Source organism: Spermophilus citellus, assembly GCF_964194105.1.
Source record: "Spermophilus citellus genome assembly, chromosome: 10".
Taxonomy (NCBI): Eukaryota; Metazoa; Chordata; class Mammalia; order Rodentia; family Sciuridae; genus Spermophilus; species Spermophilus citellus.
The window spans coordinates 120,911,574-120,937,590 of NC_138197.1; the positions used below are offsets into that span (position 1 = coordinate 120,911,574).

At 43.5% G+C, this 26,017-nt stretch overlaps 1 protein-coding gene across 1 annotated transcript in view; it reads left to right on the forward strand.

The window, feature by feature from the left end:
- Positions 1 to 330: 330 nt before the first annotated feature.
- The window catches only part of LOC308657991 (overexpressed in colon carcinoma 1 protein), a 42,365-nt gene continuing 16,678 nt past the window's right edge, over positions 331 to 26,017 (forward strand). Inside the window, exons 1-2 of the mRNA XM_081310355.1 lie at positions 331 to 616; positions 12,440 to 12,464. Of these exons, the coding sequence (XP_081166481.1) occupies positions 364 to 616; positions 12,440 to 12,464 (278 nt within the window). The 5' untranslated portion in view covers positions 331 to 363. The remainder of the gene's footprint in view (positions 617 to 12,439; positions 12,465 to 26,017) is intronic.

Genomic DNA, 26,017 nt, shown 5'->3' on the forward strand with positions numbered 1-26,017 from the left:
TCAATCACCTCCACTGGGCATCCACGAGGCTCAACACAGGTGCTCCCCGCAACTTCCTCTGCCCCCCACATCCTGGGGCAGGGAGGGGAAGTGAGGAAATAAAACAGCAGGCAAAGAGGAAGTGGAGGGTGTGCAGGTGGGCACCCCCCTCCTCGCCGCCCCGCCCGCGCCGGCCACGCCCTCTGCCCCCGAACCCACTTTAAACTCCCGCCCCCTCTTAACAACCACCAATGAGCGGCCGAGGAGCGCGCAGAAGGCTGCGGATTGGCCGGAGCCGCGGTTGCCGGGGTGACGGGTGGGTCCGGCGGGGTCCTCCGGCGGGGCGCGGCGGGGCGCGGCGCGGCGGGGCGGGGCGGGGCGGGGATGCCCGGCGATTTCCGTCCCGCCCTCCCGCGCCCCCCGGCGGCAGGAGGGGCGTCCCCCGCGCGTCCCCCGCGCGTCCCCCACGCGTCCCCCGCTCCCGCCCGCTTGCCAGCTTCCAGCTCGGGGCGCGCCGCCCTCCGTCTGGTCTCCGCCCCCAGGACCTGCGGCCGCGAGCTCCTGAGCGCGGCTTCCCGGGCCAGCGGCGCGATGGGCTGCGGGAACTCCACCGCTACCAGCTCGGGCGCGGGCCGAGGTGAGCGCGGCGGGGTCCTGAGGGCGAGGCCGGGGCGAGGCGGCGGGAAGGAGCGGAGCGGAGACCCGGGGTGGGGGTGCACGGCCCCTCGACCCGTCCCCATTTTCGGGACCCGGGCAGATAGCCGGTTTCTGGAAACACCAAAGCCCGGCGCGGGGCCGGACACGCCTGGACCGCGCGAGCCTGCGGGCGAGCCGCGGAGGGCGCGCGGGAGGACGGTGGCGGGGGTCCCTTGCAGGGGGTCAGGGCTCACACCCTTCGGGGCGAGGGTTCCCTGACGTGACCCGCGGTCCGCTCCCTTCACCTCCGACTCTCGCTCCTTCGGGCCTCGACCCCCAGCCCCTCGGATCCGGGACCGGGCACCTGGAAAAGTGCCGCAGAGCGAGTCAGGACTTTCCGGTGGACGATGGGTTGGGATGCGGTGCGGGTGGGGTGGAGGAGAGCTGAGAACCGGGCTCCAGAAATGCATCCCGCTTCGGTGCAGCTGATGCCCCACTGGGTTGCTGTTAGGATTTCTCTGAGAAGCTGCAGTAGCACGATGTGTGTGGCAGAGCTTCAGTATCAGCAGTTCTCTTGATGGCGTTTTTCCTTTAAGCACGTCCGGAAACTTCGTTTTACACCACTTCATTTTGGTGATTGGCAGGCAGGTCTAGATCCTGACCAGGCTTTGGGTCAAGTGATGATTCCAAAACTCAACTCTTCCCTTTAACCCAATTGGTGTCACCCGATTTAAGATAGTTTGCATCTGTCTTGAGTAGTATCTGCTACCTCTTTTAGTATCGTTTTGGATGAGAACTACTCTCCTAGCTCCTCCACTTGAGATCAGTCAGTCTCTACATCCTGCCCTAACCAGCAAATGCAAACAGCAGTCTGTTACTGCAGTATTTCTTGGGCGGTCATGGATGCTCTGTCAATGACTTTGTAACCTTGGACTTGTCACTTCCCTTAACCTACACCTGAAGCCTTGTTTATTTTAAAGTTTATTTGGGCATTCACATGATAGGAGCAAGAGTGGAAATCTGCTTAGTTAATTGGCCAAGTTTATTTTTCCTTTTTGGCTTTAGATGATCATATACGTGGAATATTCACTTTTAAGAGAAGGAGCTCAAATATGTGGGATTCTAGTCCTAGAGATTGAATGAGTCTAGGTAGTGTTTCATTGAAAGGTTTATCTGTTACACGTAATCTTTACCATCTTAAATTAAAATCTATCCTTGTGATATACAGAGATCTACCAGGGAGCAAATCTTTTAGAATCATGTAACAGTGAGAAGCTGGTTAATTTAGTTAGTGCTTATGCTAATGGTGGCAAGGACAGGATTCAAAGCTCTATATGGAAACCTGGAACAGTGTCAAGGCCACACCCACCCAGAGAACTGTGTCTCTCAACCTACCAGGCCCTGTGGCCCCATGCTATCCACTTCAAGTATACCCTAATGTAAAAAAGGTTGAGAACAATTATCCATGCTAAAAATAAAGTGTAGGAAGGATTTGAGACAGATTTCATTAAAAGGTTGCTTAGTTTATTCACTTTTATTTTTTATTAATGAATTATTTGTCAGGTTTGGAGTTAGATGGGGGAATTCCATTGCTAAATGAAAATCAGAATAATGGTAAGGTATGGTAAGGTAGCTCTGAAGTGTTAACATTAAGGATATTTGAATATTTTATTTTAATATTTCTCAGTCAAATGTTTTATTGACTTTTTCTTTTTTTGTAATAAGAGTGTACCTTATTAGGTAAAGGGAGTTATACTTGCATTGACAAAAACCACTCCAAGGGCACATTTTTATGCAGTGCCTTGTTTTGGTTTATGAAGGACAAAGCATATAAGACCATGTTGTTCTCTCCTCTAAGCCTGCTCTTTGCTAAAAATTACATTATGTTCAGAGAAGAGCGAGATAGTGAGGGCAGATGGTAGACCATGAAGGAAAGCATTGTGAGCAGGGGGTTGCTGCCTTACCTCTTTAGAGGATCTGCTCCTGCCTTTGAGAAGTCGTTCCCAAGCATTTCCCTGCTGTGTGTCCATTTGGCTGGCTTTGGGATTTGGACATTGTTATTTTCTGTCTGCTGATTGTAGGAATTAAGTTTCAGAAAGGAAATGTATCGAGATAAGAGAGAGAAGGGTCAGAAGAGTCCACCACAATGCAGAGTCTTAACTCTGTCCACACCGTGAGCTCTGACACCAACACCATACAGTTTATTGACCAATCTGCAAAGTTGCCCTGAACCCAAGTGCTGTGAAATGTGGTAAATCGATGTTGTCCCTGTCCTCTAGGTACTTACAGAGCACGGCTTCAGAAATCTTCCAGGAGTCCTAAAGTTCGGTAGCTGTACGGAGGAAAAAAGTGCAAAGAAAGGTGGTGGAAAGGGTGCTGAGCTCAAAGCTTGCAGATGGAGTCTTCCTCTTGGCATTGGCACCATGCTGGTTGTTTCCTGTGGGCATTTCAATTTGCTTTTCTGAGCTTCAGTTCCTTCATGTATGCAATGGGTGCCCTGTGTGCCCTGCTTCATGGGGCTCATGTGAAACTTGGAATCAGATAATGTGGAATAGCACTCTATAAAAGGTAACTGCCATTTTGTAGTAAAAAAAAAAATATCATGTTGAAGATGAAGTGACTTTCCTTGAATATTTTTCTATAAGAAAATGGCAAATCTACATTTGTGCATTAACACTTTTATGTAGTGATCCCCAAACCAGAAGTCGCCATTATAAGCCCTGTTTTATCCTCTAAGCAATTCAGATAAACCCAGATATTTGTTTCTCCTTTCTCTGAGCTATCTGGACAGTTGCCTTACTTTGCTTTTGGCTAATGAACTTGGTTAATATGATAGATTGATGTGCAGTAATGTGCTTGAGTAAACTTGATTTCATTGCCCACATCAATGGAGAAAGTGATGTGTGTTAAAATGGTCCAGTGACATAAAGAAAGTGAAATGGGTCTTCAGGGTAGACTGACCCCTCTGGGAGATTGCTAACACAAACTGCTGCATGGTCCAGTCCTGTGGGCAGAGCTCCCTGCTGGGAACTTTTAGGACAGGGGTTGGGGTAGCCAGCAATGGATGACTGTGTTATTATCAGGGTGTCCAGTCGGAGTCCAGGTCCTTGGTGTCCTGAATAAAGAATTGAGCAAGACATACACAACTGAAGGCGAAGTACAGATTTATTGAAGGTGAAGGTGAAAGTAGCATTCTGGTAAGTAGAGCAGAGTGGGCTGAGCAAGAGAGAGGCTCAGTGCCCCAGTGTCTGGAAATTAGTGTCTTACTTGCTGAGTTGTGAGGCCCTCTTCCCTATATAGACCTGATTGAAGACCTTATCCCACTTGCCCTATTGGTTACCTTATGAAACCTAATTAGAATATTGTCCAAATACCCCCCATTGGTTACTTTAGAAAACCTAATTTGAATACTGCCCACTTTACCCTCACTGGTCATTTTAAAATTCTGAACCTGTGGCAGGAGTTGTCATGGTGATAAGTCCTCAGTGGTGGGAGTTGTCATGGTAATGGGACTTATCAGAAACAGGGACCTAACTTGTCTCTTTGTTTTGTCCTCCAGCGACATTCTTCTTATACCTTCCCTTCACCATCTTGGTATTCCTGAGCTCCTGCCTAACAATTGTACAATGCAATCAAATTTATTTGCTGTTGACAAGCTGACAGTCTAGGTAGAGAGATTAAGCACATAGGAACAATTGCAAAGCAATGTAGAGTAGAATACACCTTGAACCTCCAGGTGCCCAGAAGGTATTGAATGACCAATAATCAGAGAAGGCTTTCTGGAGGAGGAGGTGAGTTATTAGCCCATGAGGGAGTGGAAGAACCCTTTTGAGTGCTCAAGAGCTCTCCATTTTAATATGACCATTCTCTCAAAGGTAGGGATTTGATTTTTCCCAGCCTAGAACTATAAAGTAGGGTGGCTTCTTATATTTTCCTTTTGTGAGGACTCAGAACATTTTTCCTGCATCGTCTAGTCTAGATCTTAGACTTTGATCTGTGGAGATTAAATAGTCTATTTAATGTGTCACATTTACTATAAGGCATACAGCTTTTGTGTCTCCCCTCCCCAGTCCCATCAGATGCTCTCTATCTTCTTGTTTTCCCTTGAGCTACCCATTAACAAGGCAGAAAAGTGAGCAGCTCTGCGTTTTGACCTCATGAAGTACAACAGGTCACTCAGTCGTTTTCACACAGCCACAGAGACAGCTTTGTAATATCCACCCAAATCCTTTTTCATGTAGACCAGGAGGCCCCTTAAAAATTCAAATGATTCAACTATCTCCAGTACCCTTTTATAATGCAGAATAATTATTTGCCTGCAGGAGAGTTATTTTAGTTGGCAATATTTTGTTGAATTGGTTAGTTGTAGGTTTTGCCAGAGATATGTAATTGGCAACTATCTGACTGTAATTTTGTGGGCAGTTTATTGTTTCTATAATGGTTCTTCTACTATTTATATAACAATAGAGCATTAGAGGAGGAGGAGGAAGAAGAGGAACAGGAGCTTAACAATTATTTATCTTACTTTATCAGTGTACCCAGGGAGTTAATAGATTCCTTTTGGGTCCAGTTATTTAGATTAGTTATTTCCTGGTCTTCAATTACTAGATAATTATATTCTCTGTAGCTACATTGGTTCAGCCTTAATTGACATCTGTAGATGGTTTGGTAGTATTGGAATGAAGCACCTGTACCTAGCATTGGTCTATGCCTTGTGGGGGAAATAATATAAAATTTTGTTGATATCATCAAAGAAATCATTTGTATCTTGTATTACTCCCTCTTCCCCTCACCTAGAAATAGAAAGAAGGTCACTCTCTTCCTTTTTGCCCTGCTGAGCTCCCTCTTATCTTTTCTCTGAATTACCTTTTGCGGGGAGCTGACATTTTGTTTCATATCTCATGTGTCCCCTCCCCCACGCAGGCCCACACAGGTGAGCCCACACATGCTATTCACAGTGGTCCCCCAGCCTCTAGACTCATTGCCATGCTTTTAGTGGAATTTATTTTTCCTTGGCTTTCAAAAAAATATTTGTTGAATGAATGAGTATATCTGAGAAACGAGAGAAAATGAAGTTCCGTCTTAAGAGGTAACTGTCATTGATGTAGGAATTGAGAGGATGAAATAAAACCTTAAGCAGCAGGGAAACCCGCTTGGGAGAAGTGGGTCTTGATTTGACTTTGAAGAATAGGTAGGATTTAGACAAGGAGAATCAGGAAGGGCTTGCTGTGTGTGTGTGTGTGTGTGTGTGTGTGTGTGTGTGTGTTTGCTGGAAATCAAACCAGGCCTCCTGCATGCTGCGTCCTTAGCTGGAAGGCGTTTTTAGGGCTCTGTGAAGTCCCAGTGGGACTGGTGCATTTTCTGGTGCTGAGAAGGCTGGCTTTGGTACTTCATGGTGGTGGCTGGGAATGGGAAGGAAGCAAGGATGTTCAGGATAGGGGCAAGGAGGCTGGAGAGGCAGTGTATTTCAGAATTGAGAGTGGGCTTTGGAGCCAGGAGGTCTAAATTTGAGATCTGCTTTTGCTGTTCATCTGCTATGTGACCTTGGGTAACTGCTTAAGTTGTCTGTTCCATAATTTCCTCAATTGTAAAATGGGGTGCAAGAATAGAACCTACTAAGATTAAATGAGATAGTCTATATCAGCTGCTTGGAACAGTGCCTCACACAGTGCACATACTCCTGTGCTGTTATTGAAGGGAAGCCTGTGTCCCTGTAGGCTGTAATGTATAGGGAAAGACATTTGTGACTGGTGTGGAAGGAGAGTGAGCTGCCGAAGGTGTGTGCCTACAGAAGAGGTGGAACCAAAAGCTGCGTTTGGATTCCTCAGACCGCTGAGGGCCTGGACCCCGGCCCTAGGCCCTGCTCCGGTGGGAGGCCTTGAAGTCAGAGACACAGGCAGACAGGCTGCGGGTGTGTGTTGGAGGAGGAGGGAGATGTAAAAATGAGCTCAACCATCACAGCCTGGGTGACCAGGAGCAGGTCGCTGCTCACTAGGGGCAAGGTAGGGAGGGGCAGGTGACCAACATGCTCTTGGAAGTACCACGTTGAAAGTGATGACAAATGCATGGTGGGGGGACGCCTCTGCTCTGCATTATCACCGCGTGACACATTCTGGGGGTTCTGTGTGTTACCCACATGCTACAGCTCCCCAGACTGGACGTTGCAGCCGTGTGAATGGTTCAAAAGGTGTCCTAGAGTTTCTCCATCTGCCGTGAGCCACTTACTTGCAGTTCAGTATAGACATGGCATCAGTCACATAGCAGCCAAGGGTCCGCACGTTACCTTATGGGGGTACTCATTATCCGGCTGCCTTTGTGTTTAATTTTTATGACCTAAAATAGAACTGCTCAGCAAAGACAACCTGTAAGCAAAGAGATTTTCTGCAAGAGCTTTCATAGTCATTGGCAGCGATTTTGATTTCTAGGACACACTGACCTGAAATGTTTTTTCCATTATTTGAAGAAATGACTTATGAATCTGTATTCTTAAAAATAAACACCACTTGGGGTATACTAATGAGCTGTGTTGTTCCATTTCTTTTGGCCAAACTGAGACTATGACATAGTTTTAGAACTATTATGGGTCAAAGGCGCCCATAGAAAACTGTCAGAATTAAAGAGAATTTTGTTTATTTTTCTGTAGTTGTGTTTATACAGTTGTCAGTGAGACTTTTTCTTTTATAAAATGAGTAGAACATTCCTACATGTTTTTATTATTTCCCATAAGAACCATAGCCATTTCTTATTTTTTATGCTCTAAGAAGAGTGATTTGTAAATCTTGAGTATTTTTTTTTATAAATTCCTGATGTACATTATTTTTGGTGCATGTCTGCCTGTGTATATGTGTCTGTGTGAGTCATCACCACTGAGTTTGAAGAATGAAATATCACAACATATAATTTAGCAATTTATTTTCCAGTGAATATTTCTAGTATATTTCAAAAAAGGTTTGCTGTAGTAGTCTGTTTTTTCAAATGTAAAATCATGTGTTCTTTTAAAAGAAGTAAGGGACTGGAGTTGTAGTCAGTGGTAGAGTGCTTGCCCAGCATGAGTGAGGCACCACCAAAAAAGAAAGTATTTTTCTTAGAATTTGGCTTGTGTGAGGAACTTCTCTCATTAGTGAGTGCGCGAATGTGGATGATACTGAAGGCGTTCTGGGCAGTGTGACTCACTCTTCCTAACTTACAAGGCAGACTGATGAGTCTCAAAGGAACATCTGCCCATTGGAACCAAGATGATGTGTAGCTCTACTTAAAATTACCCAACCCTGCAGCTGGCTTGCTTAAATCATTGGCTGGGAATACATTTTGTGTTTTGGGATGTATGATATGTCATGTTACATTTGGTCCCCCTCCCATGTTAATTTTGCCATGTTTCTTTTCACCGTAGAATTTCTTTTTCTCAAGGAGGGGGATGACAGGGTAAGAAGTAGTAGTCTATAGAACAGTGGTCCCTGTAAAGATACGTCCATGCCCTCATCCCTGGAATGTGTGAATGTGACCTTATTTGGATAGAGGGTCTTTGCCAGTGTAATTAAGTGGAGTATTTTGAGATGAAAAGGTGATACTGTGTGATCTGGGTGGGCCCTAAATCAAGTGTCCTCATAAGAGACTGAAGAGAAGACAGACACAGAGAGGAGGAGGTGCTGTAAAGGTGGAGAGAGAGCAGAGACCATGCAGCCACTGGCCAAGGAGTGCCCAGCAGTGCCCACTGCCCCAGAAGCAGGGAGAGGCAGGCGGGGTTTCTCCCGGGGACTGTGGCTGAGGAGGTCCATTCTGGCTGACTCCTGGATTTATTGCTCCTGGTCTTGGGACATGTGAGGGCTTATATTCCTGCTGTTTTAAGCCACCCAGTTTGTGGTGGTTTGTTATAGCAACCCAGGAAACTAATACAGAAAGTTCTTTTCTGCAGTTGTTCAGGAATGCACAAAATTAGCATAGAGGAAAATATTGTTAGAAACTCTGGATCTGGAGTGTAAAGAATACTTGCTGACAGAAGTACAGCATGTTTAAATCTCAGTGTATTTCACGGCTGGTCAGTTCCTGTGAGGGTCCTACATTTTTATGTGAAGCATGAAGAAATGAGAGTTTCTTTCTTCCTGACACCAGCTGATGCCCCCCCCCCCCCCCCAGTGTCCTGTAGTGCAGTTAGGTTCTGATGCTGACTGCCCAGTGTTCATGGCGGACTCCAGGGCCAAAGCACTGTCCACTAGACTGCATAAGTATGGGGCCTCCTGTTACCCACACTTTGTCAGTGTGGCTGCGAGTTTGGGAGTTCCACGCCCCCCTCTTCAGGTTTGGTACTTTGCCAGAGTGGATTACAGAAATCAGGAAGGTGTTTTACACATTCTGTCACAAAGGACACAAATAAACAGGTCACGGGGCGAGGCCTGGAAGTGTCTGAGCACAGGCGCTTTGTTCCCTCCTGGCCCGTGGAGGTGCTCACCAACGGGGCAGCTCCCTGAAGCAGGGCCTTTTTTGGAGGTTTTTCTGGAGGCTTCCTTACACAGCCACGATCGATGAAGTCATCGGCCATCGGGATTAGCTTCTCTCCAGCCCCCTCTCCTCCCTACGGATTGGAAGTGGGGCTCAAAGTTCCACCTTCTCATCAAGCCTTGGTCTTTCTGGGGTCCAGCTGCCCTCCTGAGGCTATCTAGGGGCTTGGCAAGAGTCACCCTTGTTAACCTTTATCAGGTAGGAAACTCCAAAGGTTTGGGGAGCTCTTCTGTGGCGTTCCAATATCAGATTAAGTTTTTTGAATGCTGGAGCAAATTGAGTTTGCTACGTATTTTGAAGTAACTGAGACTTTTTTGACTTTGAGGCTCATGGATAAAATAATAAAGTCTTTTAAAGCGTATAAAGGGTAATAAACATGATCATAATGAAATGAAGTGATATTGTGAGCAACCAATGATGTTTAAGTTTTAAAGAAATAGGTAATTTCAGAAGGAAATGTTATTCCTTAGACATCCAATGTATTTACAGTTCTTTTCTTTTGGGGGTGCTAGGGCTCAAACCCAGGGCCCCGAGCATGCTAGGCAAGCGCTCTACTCTGAGTTATGCCCCCAGCCTTGCAATTAGGTTTTGGTCCTGGAGCTGCGTGTTGTACTCTTCTGAAAGCAAACTTTCTCCCTCTTAATTTATTTTAAGAGAAGACACTTAAAATTATGATTATCTTTATACAGTTTTAGAATCTGGTAATTAAATCTTTTGACTTAAAAAAAGTTCTGATTCTTTATGTGTCTTGGTATTTTATTTTTCTACAAGAAAAATTGTTACCATCCCTGCATCTCTATTTCTTTTAAGATCCATGATGTTAACCCTTCAAGCCTCTGTTTAAACAGTAAAGAGCTAGTTTGGTGGGAAATGAAGTAGTATTAACAGGGATGAACAATCCATCCCAGGGTCCAGAAAGTAGATGCACCACTGTAAATATTTGCTTAATCAATGATAAATCACATAAATTGCAAATACACTTTAAACCACATGGGATTTTGTCACTGTATGAATAGTTCTGGTCAAAGTATTTTTGCATAAATTATCTCAAGTAGAAGTCTTGATCTCATTATTTATATAATTAAGTGAAATGTGATTAAAATGTTGCAGCAAAAGTAATAATTTTTCTGTTTCTAATCATTTTTTGAGTTCATGATATTTCAGGGCAAATTGACTTAATACTTCACATTTTATAGACTTAGGTGCTCTGATAGTTTGGCAAGGGTTTCTATCTATTGAATTTTTTTTTTAAACTCTGAGAAGTTATATGTTGGGGAGTCGTAGTCTCTCTAGCCTGGTTGTAAGCTCGTCATTAACCACCATGTTACCTTGCTTCTAAGATGCAGATTTCTTCCCTTTTTGAAAATGGAGTGCCCTTTACAATCCTTTGTGTGTACTGATAGAGTGTTTCTGACTTCGCCCCAGTTTAACAACTGCTGCTGTTATTAAATAGATGTTGCCCTTTTGAGCGAGGGACATTTTAGAACAGAAAGTACAATCCCTTGACTTCGTTTTGGAGGAGACACCATGCATCTCTTTTGGGCCCGCTGGGTTTCTAAATGGTGAGCCCAGCAGGGAGAGGACCTGTGGTGTCCTTGGCGGTCAAGGTGAAGCTGATGGAGGCTTCTGATGGCTGATTAAAGCATGCTCCAACTGCCCTTCATAAACGCTCTTCTGGCTTGTTGCTGTGCTGTTCCTTTTTGGCTGCTTTTGCTGGCCTGCATGTCCCCGTCAGCCACTGAAGCAGAATGACTTAGTGACTGATAGGCAGGTCTCAGACCCTGCTCAGGTGTGTGCCTTCCAAATCCGTGCTGTCCTCACCCCACCCCTGCTGCCTCCCCAGGCTGCAGTGGGGACCCGAGTGCCTGCTCCTCTCCCCCTGGATTGTGCTGGCTCTCTGCATTCAGTGCCTAGGACTCCAGGCCCACGTCCTCATCACCCACTCGCAGAATCACGAAGTTTCTGACCCCTCTGCTGCTCCCCTCCCAGATATTCTCTCTCCTTTCTGTAGAAATAAAAACAAGAACAGGGTATTATTTTCTTTCTAGACTTTTTCTGCCTGTTTGGACTCTGAAATAAAATGTTCATTTTTATGGGTTTATGGTGGCACTAATCCTTTATTTTTTTCTATCAAAACACTCTGCTGTTGGCAGTTTTTTTTCTTTTTAATTTTATAATTTTGGTTTAAAAGATCTCGGATACCAAAGCACAAAGTTCCCAACCTCCATTCTACTGATATTGTTTCACAAAAATGTTACTCTTCCTGGAAAGACAGAAGGGTGTTCATGGCAAAGTTCAGGTTTAGTGAAAGCCTTAAAAGAATGCATTTGAGACAGTCTTGATTATCTTTATGACCAGCTATTAGTATTACAAGCCTTAATGTCACTGAAGTATAGTTCTTGCAAGTTTGGAAGTAACTTTTCCTGCTTTCTTGTGTACTTACTATGTAGCACATCTTTATTTCTAATTTTCTGTGACTTGTGCTGAAGTTTTCATTTCATAGATATGGAAATTGAAAAGTTAACTGTGATTGCTAACAATAATTTGGTGTGCTATTTTTATGTGTCGGACTTTTCTGTTTATACACATTATCTTTTAAAATCTTCACAATAACCTTGAGAATAACCTTTTTACCCACTCGAGGGAACTGAGGTTTTGAGAGTTGTAAAGAAGGCTTGATGCCACGTGGCTGGTAAGTATTGGAATCAGGTTCTGTGTCCTACAGTTACAGGTATTTGGGGGGTGAGCAGAGAGTCTGTGGTGAGTGATGGGAATGGCGTTCTAAGGAGGTCGTCTGCTTTTGGCACGTGGGTGGGAAGCAGAAAGGAGAGAGTTTAGCAGCAAGCTGGAGTAGAGTTAGACAAGCACGCGACTCCTTTGGAGTGAGATGGGTGTCCTTGAGATGCCCTGATCCATGGAGTCTATCACCTCCATTTCTTCCTGTGACTTTGCTTTCCCTTTGTGATAACTGTACAGCGTGACTTACAGGAACGCAGTGTGCATACCAGCTTCCAAGGTGTGGCTTCAAAAAGAAAATGTTCCTCAGGGTGTGTCCGCTTCCTTACTTATAAAATGGGAGAGTGGGTTAGGTGACCTGTACATTCCTCTTTGGAACCCACACCTTGTAACGTATAGGGATTGTTAAAAATGGGCAGAATAAATTCTAAACTTAAGAATTGAATTTTGTACTTCTCTTGCCCTTTTCCTTTTTGAAATGATTGAAAAATGTTCTTAGCTCTTCTGGAGTGTTACTAGTTGGGTATTGGGCTTCACATGTTTGTAGTTATACTGTTATACCAACACCAACCTGTCTTTTTTCCCCCTCCAGGCCCTGCGGGAGCAGCTAAAGATGTGTAAGTACATAATATTATATCATAAGCTCTCTTTCTTCGGAAGCTGCTGTTTTTCATGATTGTGACCTTTAGATATCTGTAGGTATGGCTGAAAAGACATGAAAATACTTTCTGTGCTATCACACATTAAGATTATCACTTGGTTACAAGTGCTACTTGAAGAATGCTATTCTTTGTAACTCCTGATTTTAGCCTTTTTTGTCCTGAATCTTTTTTGTCAGAATCTTAAGAAAAGAGGATGTTAATCGTGTTTCCATCCCAACTTGTGCAGAGGCTTCTTTTAGTTGACAGTAAGCAGTTACAGGAGAATTAAGCACAGAGCTCTCATGACTCTGCAGAGTCTTAGAGTTGGGAGGACAGACTGGGGCCAGGCATGTTAAATGTCTTTAAAGTTGAAAACTAGAAATTTGAGTGAATCTATGTGACTATTTACTATTGTTTGAATAGGGGGGTCTCCTGAAAGTTTATGTGTTAGAAAACTAATCCTCAGATTCACATGTTGATGATACTGGGGGTGGGGGCTTTGGGATAATTAGGGTTAGATGAGGTCGTGAGAGTCAGGCCCCCAGGCTGGAATTAGTGGCTTTTAAGAAGAGGAAGAGACTCGAGCTAGCACACTTACTCCATCTCAAGGTGATGCCCTCTGGCATGTGATGATGCAGCAAGAAAGTTCTTGCCAAAAGCCAAGAAGATGCTGGCACCATGCTCTTAGCTTTCTGGCCTCCAGCACTGTGAACCTAATAAACTTTCATACTTTATAGATATAAATGCCTGGCCTCAGGTATTTTGTTACAGCCACAGATGATGGACAAACATACAATTCAACATAGTCATTATTGAGCTGATCTTTAGACCACAGGACATTAATTAGGGGCATAGAAACCTTTTAGGATTTCCGTTATGGCCCTGCTCTATATCCTTTCACCTATAATCTAGACATGAGCATCATGGGAATTTACTGTTAAAGAGTGTTTGTGGTTACTCTGTGGAGGTGGGAATCAGCCCTCCTACCCCATATTGGTGCATGTCAAGACCGATGGAGCCACACAAGATTAAGAGAGTGTGAAAGATTTAATACTCACATAATGTGGCTTTCTGGGGAGAGCAGGGTAGGTACCCAGAGTGCGCCATTGAGCTGGAGTGAAGGAGAGGTGCATGACTTTGGTTTTCATTGTGGTTGGGGAGTGGACCAGATGAGGGCTCTTATGCAGAGGCAAAGGTCTGATCTTCCTGTTGACCAGGTTTCCTATTGGCTTTCACAGACAGGGTACAGAAGGAGAGCGGTGGGGCTTGAAAGCTGTCAGTGGCCCAATACTAAAATAGAGTCAGACTTTTTATTACAAAGAAGTTGGAGAAGATGAGGATAGGGTTGTAAAGTTTTCTGGGAATTAAATATTTTTATGTGACTTTAAGCATAAAAGAAGCAGTAATAGATTACTTCAAACTCCCGGTTGCAGTGCCTGAGACTATTACCAAAACATTCAGTGACAGTAAATTCTGCACATTTACCTTATCCCTATTATTGTGGTGTTTTGGTCTCTCCTTCAATTTCTGTATGCTGTTGCCACGTTAATTTTCCTCAAGCTCTGTATTTGTAGGGTCTCTGCTCAGAACTGTTCCATTATGTCTGTTGCCCACTGGATTCAGCTCAGAATCCCTTGGGAGTAGGAAGGCCATTTGTTTTAGCTGTAAGCTAGCTGACTGCATGGTGTGGAAGGAGGTGGCAGTCGGGAATGAGAAAACCCAGGACTGTTTAAGGAGACCACTCTAGAGACTCATGTTTCAATCTACTTTCCCTGTTTCTTGCTGTCCCCCATTTATCCATCAGCTTCTCGTTACTGGAACTTAATACCTGAGGAAATTAACTTTATAAAGAGAAAAAAGTTTATTTAGCTTATAGTTTTGGAGATTGAAAGTTTCAACAGCTTAGAACATTTGGTGAGGGCCACCCTGTGATTATATCACTTTGTGGCATGGATGACAGTGGCAGGAAGCCCATGTTGGAGCAAAATGCTCACATCTCGAGCCAGAGCAGAGAGAAAAGAGAGAAAGAGCGGATGATTGAGGTTCCACAATCCCACTGGGCATTCACCCAGTGACCTAAAACCTCCCAGTAGGCCCTGCCTCCTGATGGGTCCACCACCTCCCAACAGCGCCAGCCTAGGACTGTCTTTTAATATGCCAGCCTTTGGGGGACACTCATCCAAACTCTACCAGCCTCAAATGTTTTTTTTTTCTAGTTCTGTTGGTAAATATGCTGCCTGTTCTTCAGGGCTGACGTCTTATTCTTTGCAAGAAGAATTTCCTGGAACCTTCTTGCTGGGTATAGAATCTTTCCCTTCCCACCCGCTGCAGTATGTGAGACCCTCTCTGTGATGTCTCAGGTGGGGCTTGCGTTGCCCTTGTCCACCTTCCTGTCTTTTCCCTCAGGACTTGGAGGGGTGGAATGCCCTGCCATTGTGCTGTGCTCTGGGGTTGTTCGTATCAGACTTTGAACATGGTTAACATTTGGTAAAAAGTTGTTGAAGGTTCCATCATTTCTCTTTAACAAGAGAGCGATTTTATGCATCCTCTTTCTTTTAGAGGAATGCAAGTGCCTAAAGAATTTACTGATGGTTTTGTCAACAGGATTAACTACTTCAGGATGTGAGATGTCACCTCACTACTTTAAAATTCTGAAATCTTCAGATTTAAATTTTCTGTAATTACACTTCATTTAATGCCCTATAACTAAAAGTTGTTTTTATTAAATCAGTGATTCTTTAAAAAATAAATGCGATAGATATAATTGGAAAAGCTTAAAGAATACTATAGTATTACTTTTCTGTACACAAAAGGTATATTCAAACTCAGATTTTTCTAAAAAGAAGCTTTAGATTTACAAATCTTAACCAGAGCATTATTTGGTGATGCCATGAATGAATGAGGAGCTAAGAAATTAAGACAGTTTGACATTTTTATTATGAAAAATTTAAATTTTTATTTTAAAAAATCCAAACATGCTGATTTGAAATCCAAAGAAGTGACCCCAATAGTATAATAGATGCTGCAAGAGTGGGGAACTCAAATTGGCCCACTACCACATTGTACGAACCACACGAAAGTCTTTTGGGAGAATTGTAGTTATTTTTTGAAGCCAGCAATACTATAATTACTCCCTTAGTCTATATTAAAACATCAGTTTTTGAGAGGAGGTCTGCAGTTTCTTCTCTCCCTTTTCCTATTCATTTGCCTGCTTTCTGTAGGCATGAAGCCAGTATCCAATAACAAGTCAAATGATTCTTCTGCATTTTAGTAGGTCACTGTCTACTGGGACCAAAATATAGTGTGATAGGGCTGATTATGAAAACAGTCAGAGTGAATGTCGGTGTGGGTCTTGACGGATGAGCCGGGTTTACAGGGGGAGGGGAGGGCGAGGCAGCCCAGAGCAGAGCAAGGAGCCTGCAGAAGGACCCGGGTGTGTGAGTAGAATGTCTCCTGGGCACAGTTGCCCAGCTGGCTCCCCCGGAGCCTGTAACAGGCTTGGCAGAGGTGGGAGCCAAGGCTGGTGGGCTGGGACTAGCTGGTGAAGTGCCTCTGGTGCCAAGTCAGTAATGGAACTTGCTTTTGTATGCTTTCAGGGGTCATTAGAGATTTTAAGGTGTTTTTGAATGATGGTGTTTGGGTTTAGGGCAGTAACTCCCAGAGGAGGGATAGTGACATGGGGAAGGGGTGTGGACATAGGAGACTTGGAGGTGAGGCTGTGGGAGGCGAGTGAACACATGGCTGCTACTAAAGGAGAAGAGGTGGTCCATTCAAGACACATGAGGGGACGGATGTGGTAAGGTTTATTGAATTAACGAGGAAGGAGGGGAAAGAAGCCTCTGAGGCTGACACTGCAGTTCAAACTTAAGCCAAGGGAATGAAGGCTGTTAACCCAGAAAGGCCAATGGCTGAAGGAGGAAGAGAAGTGTTTGGGTGCAAGGTAGCCACCTTGGTCTCCTGGGAGACGGTGGTTTTAACTGAGTGGAGTGAATAGCAACTTAGTCACATGGATGTGAGGGAGGAAGTGGGGAGAGTGATGCCTTGTGTTTCACTGTATGAAGTTGCCAGTAAGGGGTGGGAAAGATGGCGGTGGGAAAGATGGCGGTGGGAAAGATGGCGGTGGGAAAGATGGCGGTGGGAAAGATGGCGGTAGCAAGAGGAGATAACAGTTTAAAAACGTGTATGTATTACAAAAGGAATACCAGGAAATACAGAAAAATATTTAAAACAATTTTTTTGAACTTTATTTTATTTATTTATTTTTTATGTGGTGTTGAGTATGAACCCAGGGCCTCGCATGTGCTAGGTGAGCACTCCACCACTGGGCCACAAACCCAGCCCCCAGAACAATATTTTTTTGAAATCAGCTATTATCCTACCATCAGAGACAGTCATCATTAACATTTCTTTAAATTCTTTTGTTATTTTTTCTGCCTAATTGTTGTGTATGGATGATTTTTCACATTGAAGTCCAGTCTTTCTTTTTCTATTTATTGTTTTAAGTGGAGGAGACTTGGGTGTACCTGTGGGTTAGGAGAAGGAACCCAGAGAGCAAGAAAAGCTGAGGGCAGGTTGGGGAGGGAGAGAACACTTGGTAGAGGTTGATGTTGAAATAGGCTTGAGAGGAGAAAACAGAGATGGCGTGTCGGAGGCTTAACTCCTTTGCCTCTCTTCCTGTGTCTTTAAACCATGGTGCAGCAGCAACATGATGACATTTGGCTGCTTTACAATCCTGCAAAAATCAGCCATGCTTTTATTTTATTTCAGTGAATTATCTGAGCTATTTGGCACCAGTAGGTTATGTTGGGATATTTTTGGGAAATGGCAGAGGCCCAGCTTGGTCTAAACAAACAAACAAAAAGGAATTTATTGGCATGTGTAGTGGAAAAGCTCCAGGGGTCTGGCTTTAGTCACAGCTGGATCCAGGTGGTCAAAGGACAGGAAGAAACTCTTTCATCTCTGCTTGCCTGCTTTGGGCTTCACCCTTAGGAGCTTTCCCCAAGTGGTGGCTGACCTGGCCAGCTTGTCTCTTGTCAGCCTGGTGGTTTCTGTGGAAAGCAGTTTCCCCTGAAGTCCTAGAGCAACACTCTGACCCTCCAGGTGGGACTGTGCCTCCTCTGAATCAGTCAAGGCTAGGAGACTGTGGGATTCTCATTGGCCAGGCCCTGGCCACGTGCCCCACTGCTGAGCTGGTTGGGTCCTTATCCTGTGCAAAGCATGTGATGATTCCCCAAAGAAAAATCAGATTGCTGCTACCAAAACAGGGGGCAACTGTAACTAGGTAGGCAGAAGCAAAGCTTTTTGTCTATATTGGTTACTTTTCATGTTTAAAAAAATCTCTCAACTTTCAGCAGTATTTGTAAGAATATTATGAATATGTTTTGAATAAGAAATGGTCAAATAAGTTAGCTAAAATTTAATGTTTTTTTATTGTTGAAAATTTAAAAAACACATCTTTTTGATTTAAATGAGATAATTCAAGCACTTCTTTCATTTAAAATTTACAAAGTGACATTTCATTGATTCCTTTCTCAACAAAGCCATTTTATTGTTATAGAAGATAACAGCTTTAGAGGAAAATATCTTGAAATGAACGAGCATAAAACACATCGACAGTCTGTCTTATTGAAAATGAAGTTATGCATCTTTAATCTTAATTTTCCTTGGAAGTCTGAATGAATTTCCCATGTTTCATGCTCTTGTGTCACTGAGCCCTCTCTACCCCTTCTTGTTTCCTCATTGTTACAAACCTAAGAGAGTCTGATGGGTTCTTTTCTCCTTGGTGTAGTGGGAGGCTAGATTGTATTCTGAAGATAAAGAGGGTGGGGTTGAAGCATTATTTAAAAAGTTTGCATTTTGGAAGCAGGGAGGCTTGTGTGTAAAATTCCATCCCTCCTGTACTACCTGTGTGATGCTGTGTCTTTAGTATAAGTAGATATAAAATTGTAATAATAATTGTGCAGGGCAGTCATCTTCATCAGTATCAATGGCATTCTTATGTTGGTAGCTAATCCTTATTGAGGACCATGTGCCAGATACTAAATTTCAGCATTTGGGTACGTTATCTCATTCTGTACCCATTCTGATGGAGAAGGTAATGCTGCTTCATGTTCTGAATGAGACGGGATGCAGAGAGCTCAGGTGGGAGCTCAAAGCTCAGGTGGTTATAGATTCCATATCTCAGTATCCTAGTGTGATGCCTGGCATCGCGCTTGCTACACTGGTAAATAAAATCATTAGGTGGTTGAAGGGTTGTTGTAAAGACTTCCAGAGCCTCTGTCGTGCACACCCAATAGCAGAAGACACAGCATGTTGAGGACCCTGCTGTGGTTAGAAGCCACGCCTGTTCAGATCTTCCTTAGGTGGGACCCAGTGGAGTAGGAACAAGAAGAGAGAAAAACAGGTCACGCCAGGATGGAGGGCTGGGTGGTGACCAGCAGGTGCTGCTGAAATGCTGGGCTGGAGAGCACAAATCAGAGAAAGGGAGGGGAGGCCGAGGGCTGTGGATGGAGCAATGGGGAGGGAGTTATAAACTGGAGACAGCTACAGTCCAAGATCAGAAGGAAGTCCTGACCTGGTGGGCTGAAATAGTTCCAGGAGCTAAGCCCCTGGAGAGCCGCGGGGACATGATCAGTGGCACGGCTGTGCTGACTACCCTAGTTTAATCATAGTGCATCACATTCAGGTGTTGAAATGTCACACTGTACCCCATAAATATGTACAGTTATGAGGCAGTTTAAAAAATAAGCTTAACCATTTCATGATTTATGTAAAAGTAAAAAGAAAAAAGTTGTTAAGATAGGGCAGGTCAGTAAAACATGAGAGGCTGGATAGTTATTTTATGAATTTTAAAATTGGTATAAAGATAGTTATGATTAGAAATACCAACTTTGGGGTAGGACCAAATTCTTCAGTGGTTTGGGGGTTTTTGTAGCAGGGCGAGACCCAAAAGAGGAGCATTCTTGAGTGCAGACGAAATTGGTTGCCTCTGAAATAGCAAAGAGTTTGGAAATACTGTGTGATAGGAAAATAGGGTGCACATTCTTGAGGTTGGGAGAACAGTGGTGCCATTAGGGAAAATGGAGGTTTCTAAGGAGATGGAGAGGTTGTTCCTGCCTTTGTTAAGCAGATGACACTTCCACAGCCAACCATGCTCCTCAGGAGAACAGTGAGGAGGAGCCGTGCCTAGCGGGAAGAAGGGAAGTTTAGCTCTTGATTCATTGCCTCCATACAAAGAAAAGTTGAAAGCATTCTTTCGAAGTGAATATTACCCACAATCTACAGAAAAACACTTTGGAAGAAAGAAAAGGACCAATATTGGCCAAGGGGCTCATCCAAGGAGACAGTTTAAAAGATAACATCCAAAGAAATGGTGGAATTGTGAAGAAATGAATGAGATCAAACAGGCCCAGTTAATGGTAAGACATTAATTTACTCAAAAATCATATATGATTGGTAGATTTGATTGGAACCATCCTAAGAAGCAAAAGTCACCATGGAAACATAAGGAAAATTAAATGATGACACTTTCATCTGGAGACTTATAGTGTAAATGGAAGTAAAATTTGTCAATTAACAAACTTACTCCAAATGAATGTCACAAATGATAACAAAAATAGATGACTAGAAAAATGGATGCCAGCCAAGAATGCTATTCCCAGCAAAATTAAGCTTCAGAATTGATGATGAAAGGATAAAGTTAAAATAATTCACAGCTAGAGAGCCTACACTACAAAACATTCTCAATAAAATATTTCATGAAGAAAAACTGAAAAATAAAAGTGAAAACCAGCAAAGGGAGGGACTACACTAGATTAGTCAATCATATGAGAAACTAATTCAAAGTAAAAACCAGAAATAAATCAAAATGGAAGGGAATAAAAATAATTTCTCAATAATAACATTGAATGTAAATGGCTTAAACACATCAATCAAAAGACACAAGACTGGGAGATTGGATTAAAAAGCCAGATCCAACTACATGCTATCTCCAGGAAACTCACCTCATAGCAAAGACATCCACAGACTGAAGGTAAAAGGATCTTGTAAACAAGCAGGGGTTTCTGTCCTCATCAGATAAAGTGGACTTCAAGCCAAAGTTAATCAAAAGGGACAGAAGGACATTTCATTCTGCTTAAGGGAATCATACATCAACAAGACATAACAATTGTAAATATTTACGCTCCAAACAATGGAGCATCTGTGCACATCAAACAAACTCAGTTCTCAGTCAAGAAATCAGGTAGACCACAACACGATAATGCTAGGTAACTTTAACACTCCTCTGTCAAAACTGGATAGATTCTCCAAACAAAAACTAAATAAGGAAACTATAGAACTAAAAAAAAATGCAGTTCATAATTTAGACTTTACAAACTTATATAGAATATTTCATCCATCGATGACTTAATATACTTTCTTAGTAGCACATGAATCCTTCTTTAATATAGATCATATTATGTAAGCTATCACATATGTTGGCATGCAATTGTAATATTATCTTAATATGTTTTTAGCATCCTTAGGGTTATTTTGATAGCTTTCTTTCCATTGATATTAATTTTTGTATTCTTGCTTTTTTCTTGATTAGACTTGTTTGATCAACTTTTAGCTGTATTATTTCTTCTCTGTTTCATATATTTCTGCTTCTACTCTTATTTTTTCCTTCCTACTACCTAATTTGAAAATAATTTGATTGTTATTCTAGCTTCTTTCTGATACTAGTACTTGAAGTTATAAATGTTCGTCTGAGTACTGTTTCATCCCAGAGATTCTAATATTTTAAGCTTGTATTATCACTTAGTTCAAAACACTTTTTATTTACTTTTCTGATGCTCTCTTCCTTGACCCGTGAGATAGTTATAAGTGTGCCACTTAATTTTGAAGGAGTTGACATGTGGGGGTGGGGTTCTATATATCTTAAGGTGATTGATTTCTAATGTAATAAATCACGAAGGAAACACAGTCTGCATGATTTCAAATTTAAAAAATAATGGAAATGCTTTTTATATTGATTGTATTGTTTTCACACATGTCAAAACGTGTCAAAACTGATCAAATTGCATACTTTAAATATGTGCATTTTATTGTACTTCAATTTTGCCTCAATAAAGCTATATAAAAAAATAGATGCCCGGAGCTACGTGCATGTTCTCCAAAGGTTTCCACATTAAATCTGTACAGCTCACAAATCAAAATAAGTTCAGCCTCTTCAGTGGCACTGCAAATATGGGAAAAGTGTTTTCTGCTTCTTAGAGCAGCTCTAATAAGACTAGCTCTATATTTAGAACATTTTTCTTGATGAATAAGTTAGAAATGCATCATGCCTTTGCCACATAAGTACATTGGTTGTGGAAGGCAAAGCAAGTGAGAACTTCTGAATTTTCAGGCAAGTTGTAGCTAGGACGAGTTGGAAATGTTAATTGGAGTGGCCGACTGCCACCTAATGTTTGTCATCTGTGTTTGTCCTTGAACATGACATGGTTCCATTATTTTGCCTTTGAAACCTTTGGATCACTTGGAATATCTATTTTATATAACCTAGAAACTAAGAAAATATGATGATGGGAAATACTTTGAGTTTGATGTGTTACTGGAGAGGAAAAAAGTAGTAGCTTATGTTTCCTATATTAACTTTGAATAAGATTTCTTTTTGTGTAAGTGATAATTATTTATTGACAGAATGAAAATAATCAAAGGTGTAGGTGATTTTAAATGGGCACGTACAAAATTCATCATTGACAAAAAGGATAATTTGAAAGTGTTCTTTGTAGTAAATGTTACTTATGTTCTCCAGAAATATGTCCTGGAAGAAAGGAAGGAACCAGTTTTGGCCAAGGAGCTCATCCAAGGAGACAGAGTGAAAGATAATTGTCTAATGAAGTTTTGAAATTGTGAAGAAATGAATGAATTAAATGTAGAGCCACCTGCCCCAGGGAGCAACTGCAGTCAGTGGCAGGTCTGGAGGCAGCTGCCTTCCAGAACCCCGACTCAAAAGAAATCAGACCTTATTTATGGTTCAGGAGAGATTCAGTCTCTCTGGTTCATTTAGGAAAAGTTTACAAGATGAGTATGAAGTGGAAAGGGGCATAATTGGAGTCTCTGGATCCATATATTCGATCTGAGAGGGGTAAGAAGAGCACCCTGCTGCTTAGCAGGTTCTCAGGAAGAATTAATGGGATGACATCTGTCACCTTAGCTGCAGTGGCTGTCCTTGGTCGATTGCATTATCACTTTTCTTTTTTTTTTTTAAAGAGAGTGAGAGAGAGGGGGACAGAGAGAGAATTTTTTTAATATTTATTTTTTAATTATCGGCAGACACAACATCTTTGTTTGTATGTGGTGCTGAGGATGGAACCCGGGCCGCATGCATGCCAGGCGAGCGCGCTACCGCTTGAGCCACATCCCCAGCCCGTATTATCACTTTTCATTTTTCTCCTTGCTTTACTTTTTCCTGGGGTGCCAGGTGCCAGATGCCAGGTGCCAGGTCAGTGTTGGTAAGATGGATCACTGCGCCATTGTTTTACTCTGTGAGAGTGAGTCACATTTAAACTATCGACTGAGGTGTAGAAATGGGGGCATCTGAGTCACAGAGGACCCTCGGCCTTCGGCGTCATTTGTTTCTGCAAATGTTTTTATTGATGCTGTGACCCCGAGTCTGAGTCAGAGCCCTGGAAGCATGTGATCTTAGTCTAAGAGATTAAGATCCTCAGTGGGTGCATTTAACCTTGACACTTTTTTTCTACTTGAACATGGTGTTATTTGACAGAAGAAGCTAAATCTTTGCTACCAGGAAGATACCTGTTTTAATTAAATGCCCAGTGTATTTTTCAAATCTGGTCCAAGATGGTTCAGACGTGTTCCATGGTTCTTAGGAATCATTCTTATGGTTTAGAAGGTTTTTTTTCCTTAAGATGGTGTGCGGTTATGATTAAAAAAATAGCTCACTTTTGGACTAGGATTGTGGCTCAGCTGTAGAACGCTCGCCTAGCATGAGTGAGGTCCTGGGTTTGATACTCAGCACCACATAAAAAAATAAAATAAAATATATTGTGTCCAACTACAACTAAAGACAAATAAATATCTTAAAAAATAGCTCACTCTTAAAAATTTTCAAATATTACATCACATTCTTCACATTTTTCAAATGATGTATATGACCAGAAGTAGAATATGGTCTTGATACCAGAAAGAGCATTTACCAGGAGTTCAGCCATGCGCCTTCTGGGAAAAAAATCTGTCACACAGGTTTATTCTCAGAGTAGTGGTCACGTGTAACTAGAGAATGGATGGGCTACTCCCTGGAGCTGACATAAGTCCTTGAAAATGACTTTCCTCTGTCAGTCTCAGGGCCAGAGAACTCAGTCTTCCTGCTGAGATTGGTTCTGTTGCTGACTGACGTCATTCTCGAACCCAGCTCTTGGCCCAGGCTCTTCCCTGGGGTTTCCTCCTTCTCTCCCTGGGGTGCCTCCCCATTCTTTGACTCTGGGGCTTCTTAGCGGATATGGATAACTTGAGTTTGTATCTTTAGTCAACAGGTAAAGTGAAACTATATTGAATCTTGGCCTTTCTGGGCCCTTAAAAGTATTCCAATAGGTGGTTGCTTACACCACAGTACAGAAAAGGCCAGGCTCCTGCCTCCTTACGCCCTTCCTTTCCTCCCTTTACTCTTTGCTTAGCTGTGGAAGACAGAAATCAAGATGGGTGGCATACTGGGGATTGAACTCAGGGGCATTCGACCACCGAGCCACATCCTCAGCCCTATTTTATATTTTATTTAGAGACAGGGTCTCCCTGAGTTGCTGAGGCTGGCTTTGAACTCAGCCTCCCAAGCCTCAGGGACTACAAGTGTGTGCCACTGTGCCTGGCTTTGGAATGTGACTTTTTTGAGTTGTCCCAGGCAAGTGGTCCTGATCTTAGAGCACTAAAGCCGTGTGAAATATAGCTCAGTGGTAGAGTGCCGCTTAGCACATGTAAGTCCCGGGACTCAACCCTTAGCACCGAAAGTACAAACCAAAATTTACCCCCAAACTGTGGTACATGGAAAGGTTTTCTGTCTGCTGCTTTAGATTTCATTCCACATTGAGTGTGTGTGTGTGTGTGTGTGTGTGTGTGTGTGTGTGTGTGTGTCCCCTTTAGTCTGTTAGGTCCTGGTGAGATAAGAGACAGCCACTGTAGCCTCCTCAATTTCCCTTTTCATCTCTAGAACACTAGACTGGCCTACATTAGAACTGAGGTGAATCTAATGACAAAGAACGGACTTTCTTTCCCCATTTTGCCAGCCAGAAACTTTGTTTCCCTGGCAGGGCCTTTGAGAAGGTGCTAGTCTCCCTCGCCTGGGGGTCGCCTTGCTTAGGATGCTTACTTACCCTCCTCAGCACCTGCTTCTGCTGTGCTGCTGGTTCTTAAGCCTAAGAATCAATGTAGCCCTCTGACCTGTGAAGTGAGAGCGATCAGTAGGGGGACCAACCCCCAAATATGGCTGGAGCTCACTGTGCTGCAGCGGATGCCCACAGGGCTGCCCTGGGCAGAGCTCACGCCACAGAGTCATGGCAGGTTTCACACTTGGTGTCACTGGAGACTAGGGAATATGTGGAATGGATTCCCAGGGTGTAGACCAAACAGGAACGAGTGTATACTGAATTGGACTTAATTTATTAGCTCTGTTGTAATGATCAGGGACTCTGGTTGAATAGTTGAGGTTTATGGGTGGAACACGAACAGTTTCATTTCCTGGGTTGCTGAAACAGACCCATGGACTTCCACTCTAACCTGGGGAGGAGTATGCTAGAACTTTCCTGGTATGATGGAGAGGAAGGAACCCAGAAGCTTGAGACGGGAGGTTGACCTGAGTCCGTCTGACCTGCTTGTCCCCACAGGGCATGCCCCTCCCTTAGGTACCGAGGAAACTGGGAATAAGTTAGTGAAAGAAGGATCCAGAGAAGCTCTGAGGTGGCAGCCGTGGGTAGGACAGCTGTGACGGGGGGATGCTGCCACTGCCATGGGTTCTTTATGTCATGGGGCATGATGGGACCCCAGGGGCGTGGAGGCCAGGGGCTCAACATAAAACTACACATATTTGTCAGGGAGGAAAACCCTGGGTCCGGGGGCCAGAAACCTGACTTGAGTCACCATAATGAGAAGCCATAATGAAACTGTGGGAGCCAGAGGGGCCATTTTAACAGTGAGAAGTTACTATCGAGGAATTGGGTGAGCAGGTCCTGGAGGGCCGGGAAGGAAAGAGGAAGACAAGGTGATACAGAAAGCAACAGCAGGAAGTAGCTGTCCCCCCTCCCCACCGGCCTGGAGCCACCAAGGCAAGAGGTTGGGCCATGGAAATGGAGGAGTTTGGGGGCCGGGGACTCCCAGAAGCACGGACCCAGGCTCTGGGTTGAGGTGTTGCCCACTGCTGACCTGTCAGGGTCTTGATGGAGGGGCCCAGGCCACTTAGGGCAGCACCAGCTGGGGCTGTCAGATCTAACTTGGCACCCGTCAGTAGTCACAGGTGAGGTCACACGACGGCCACTGCA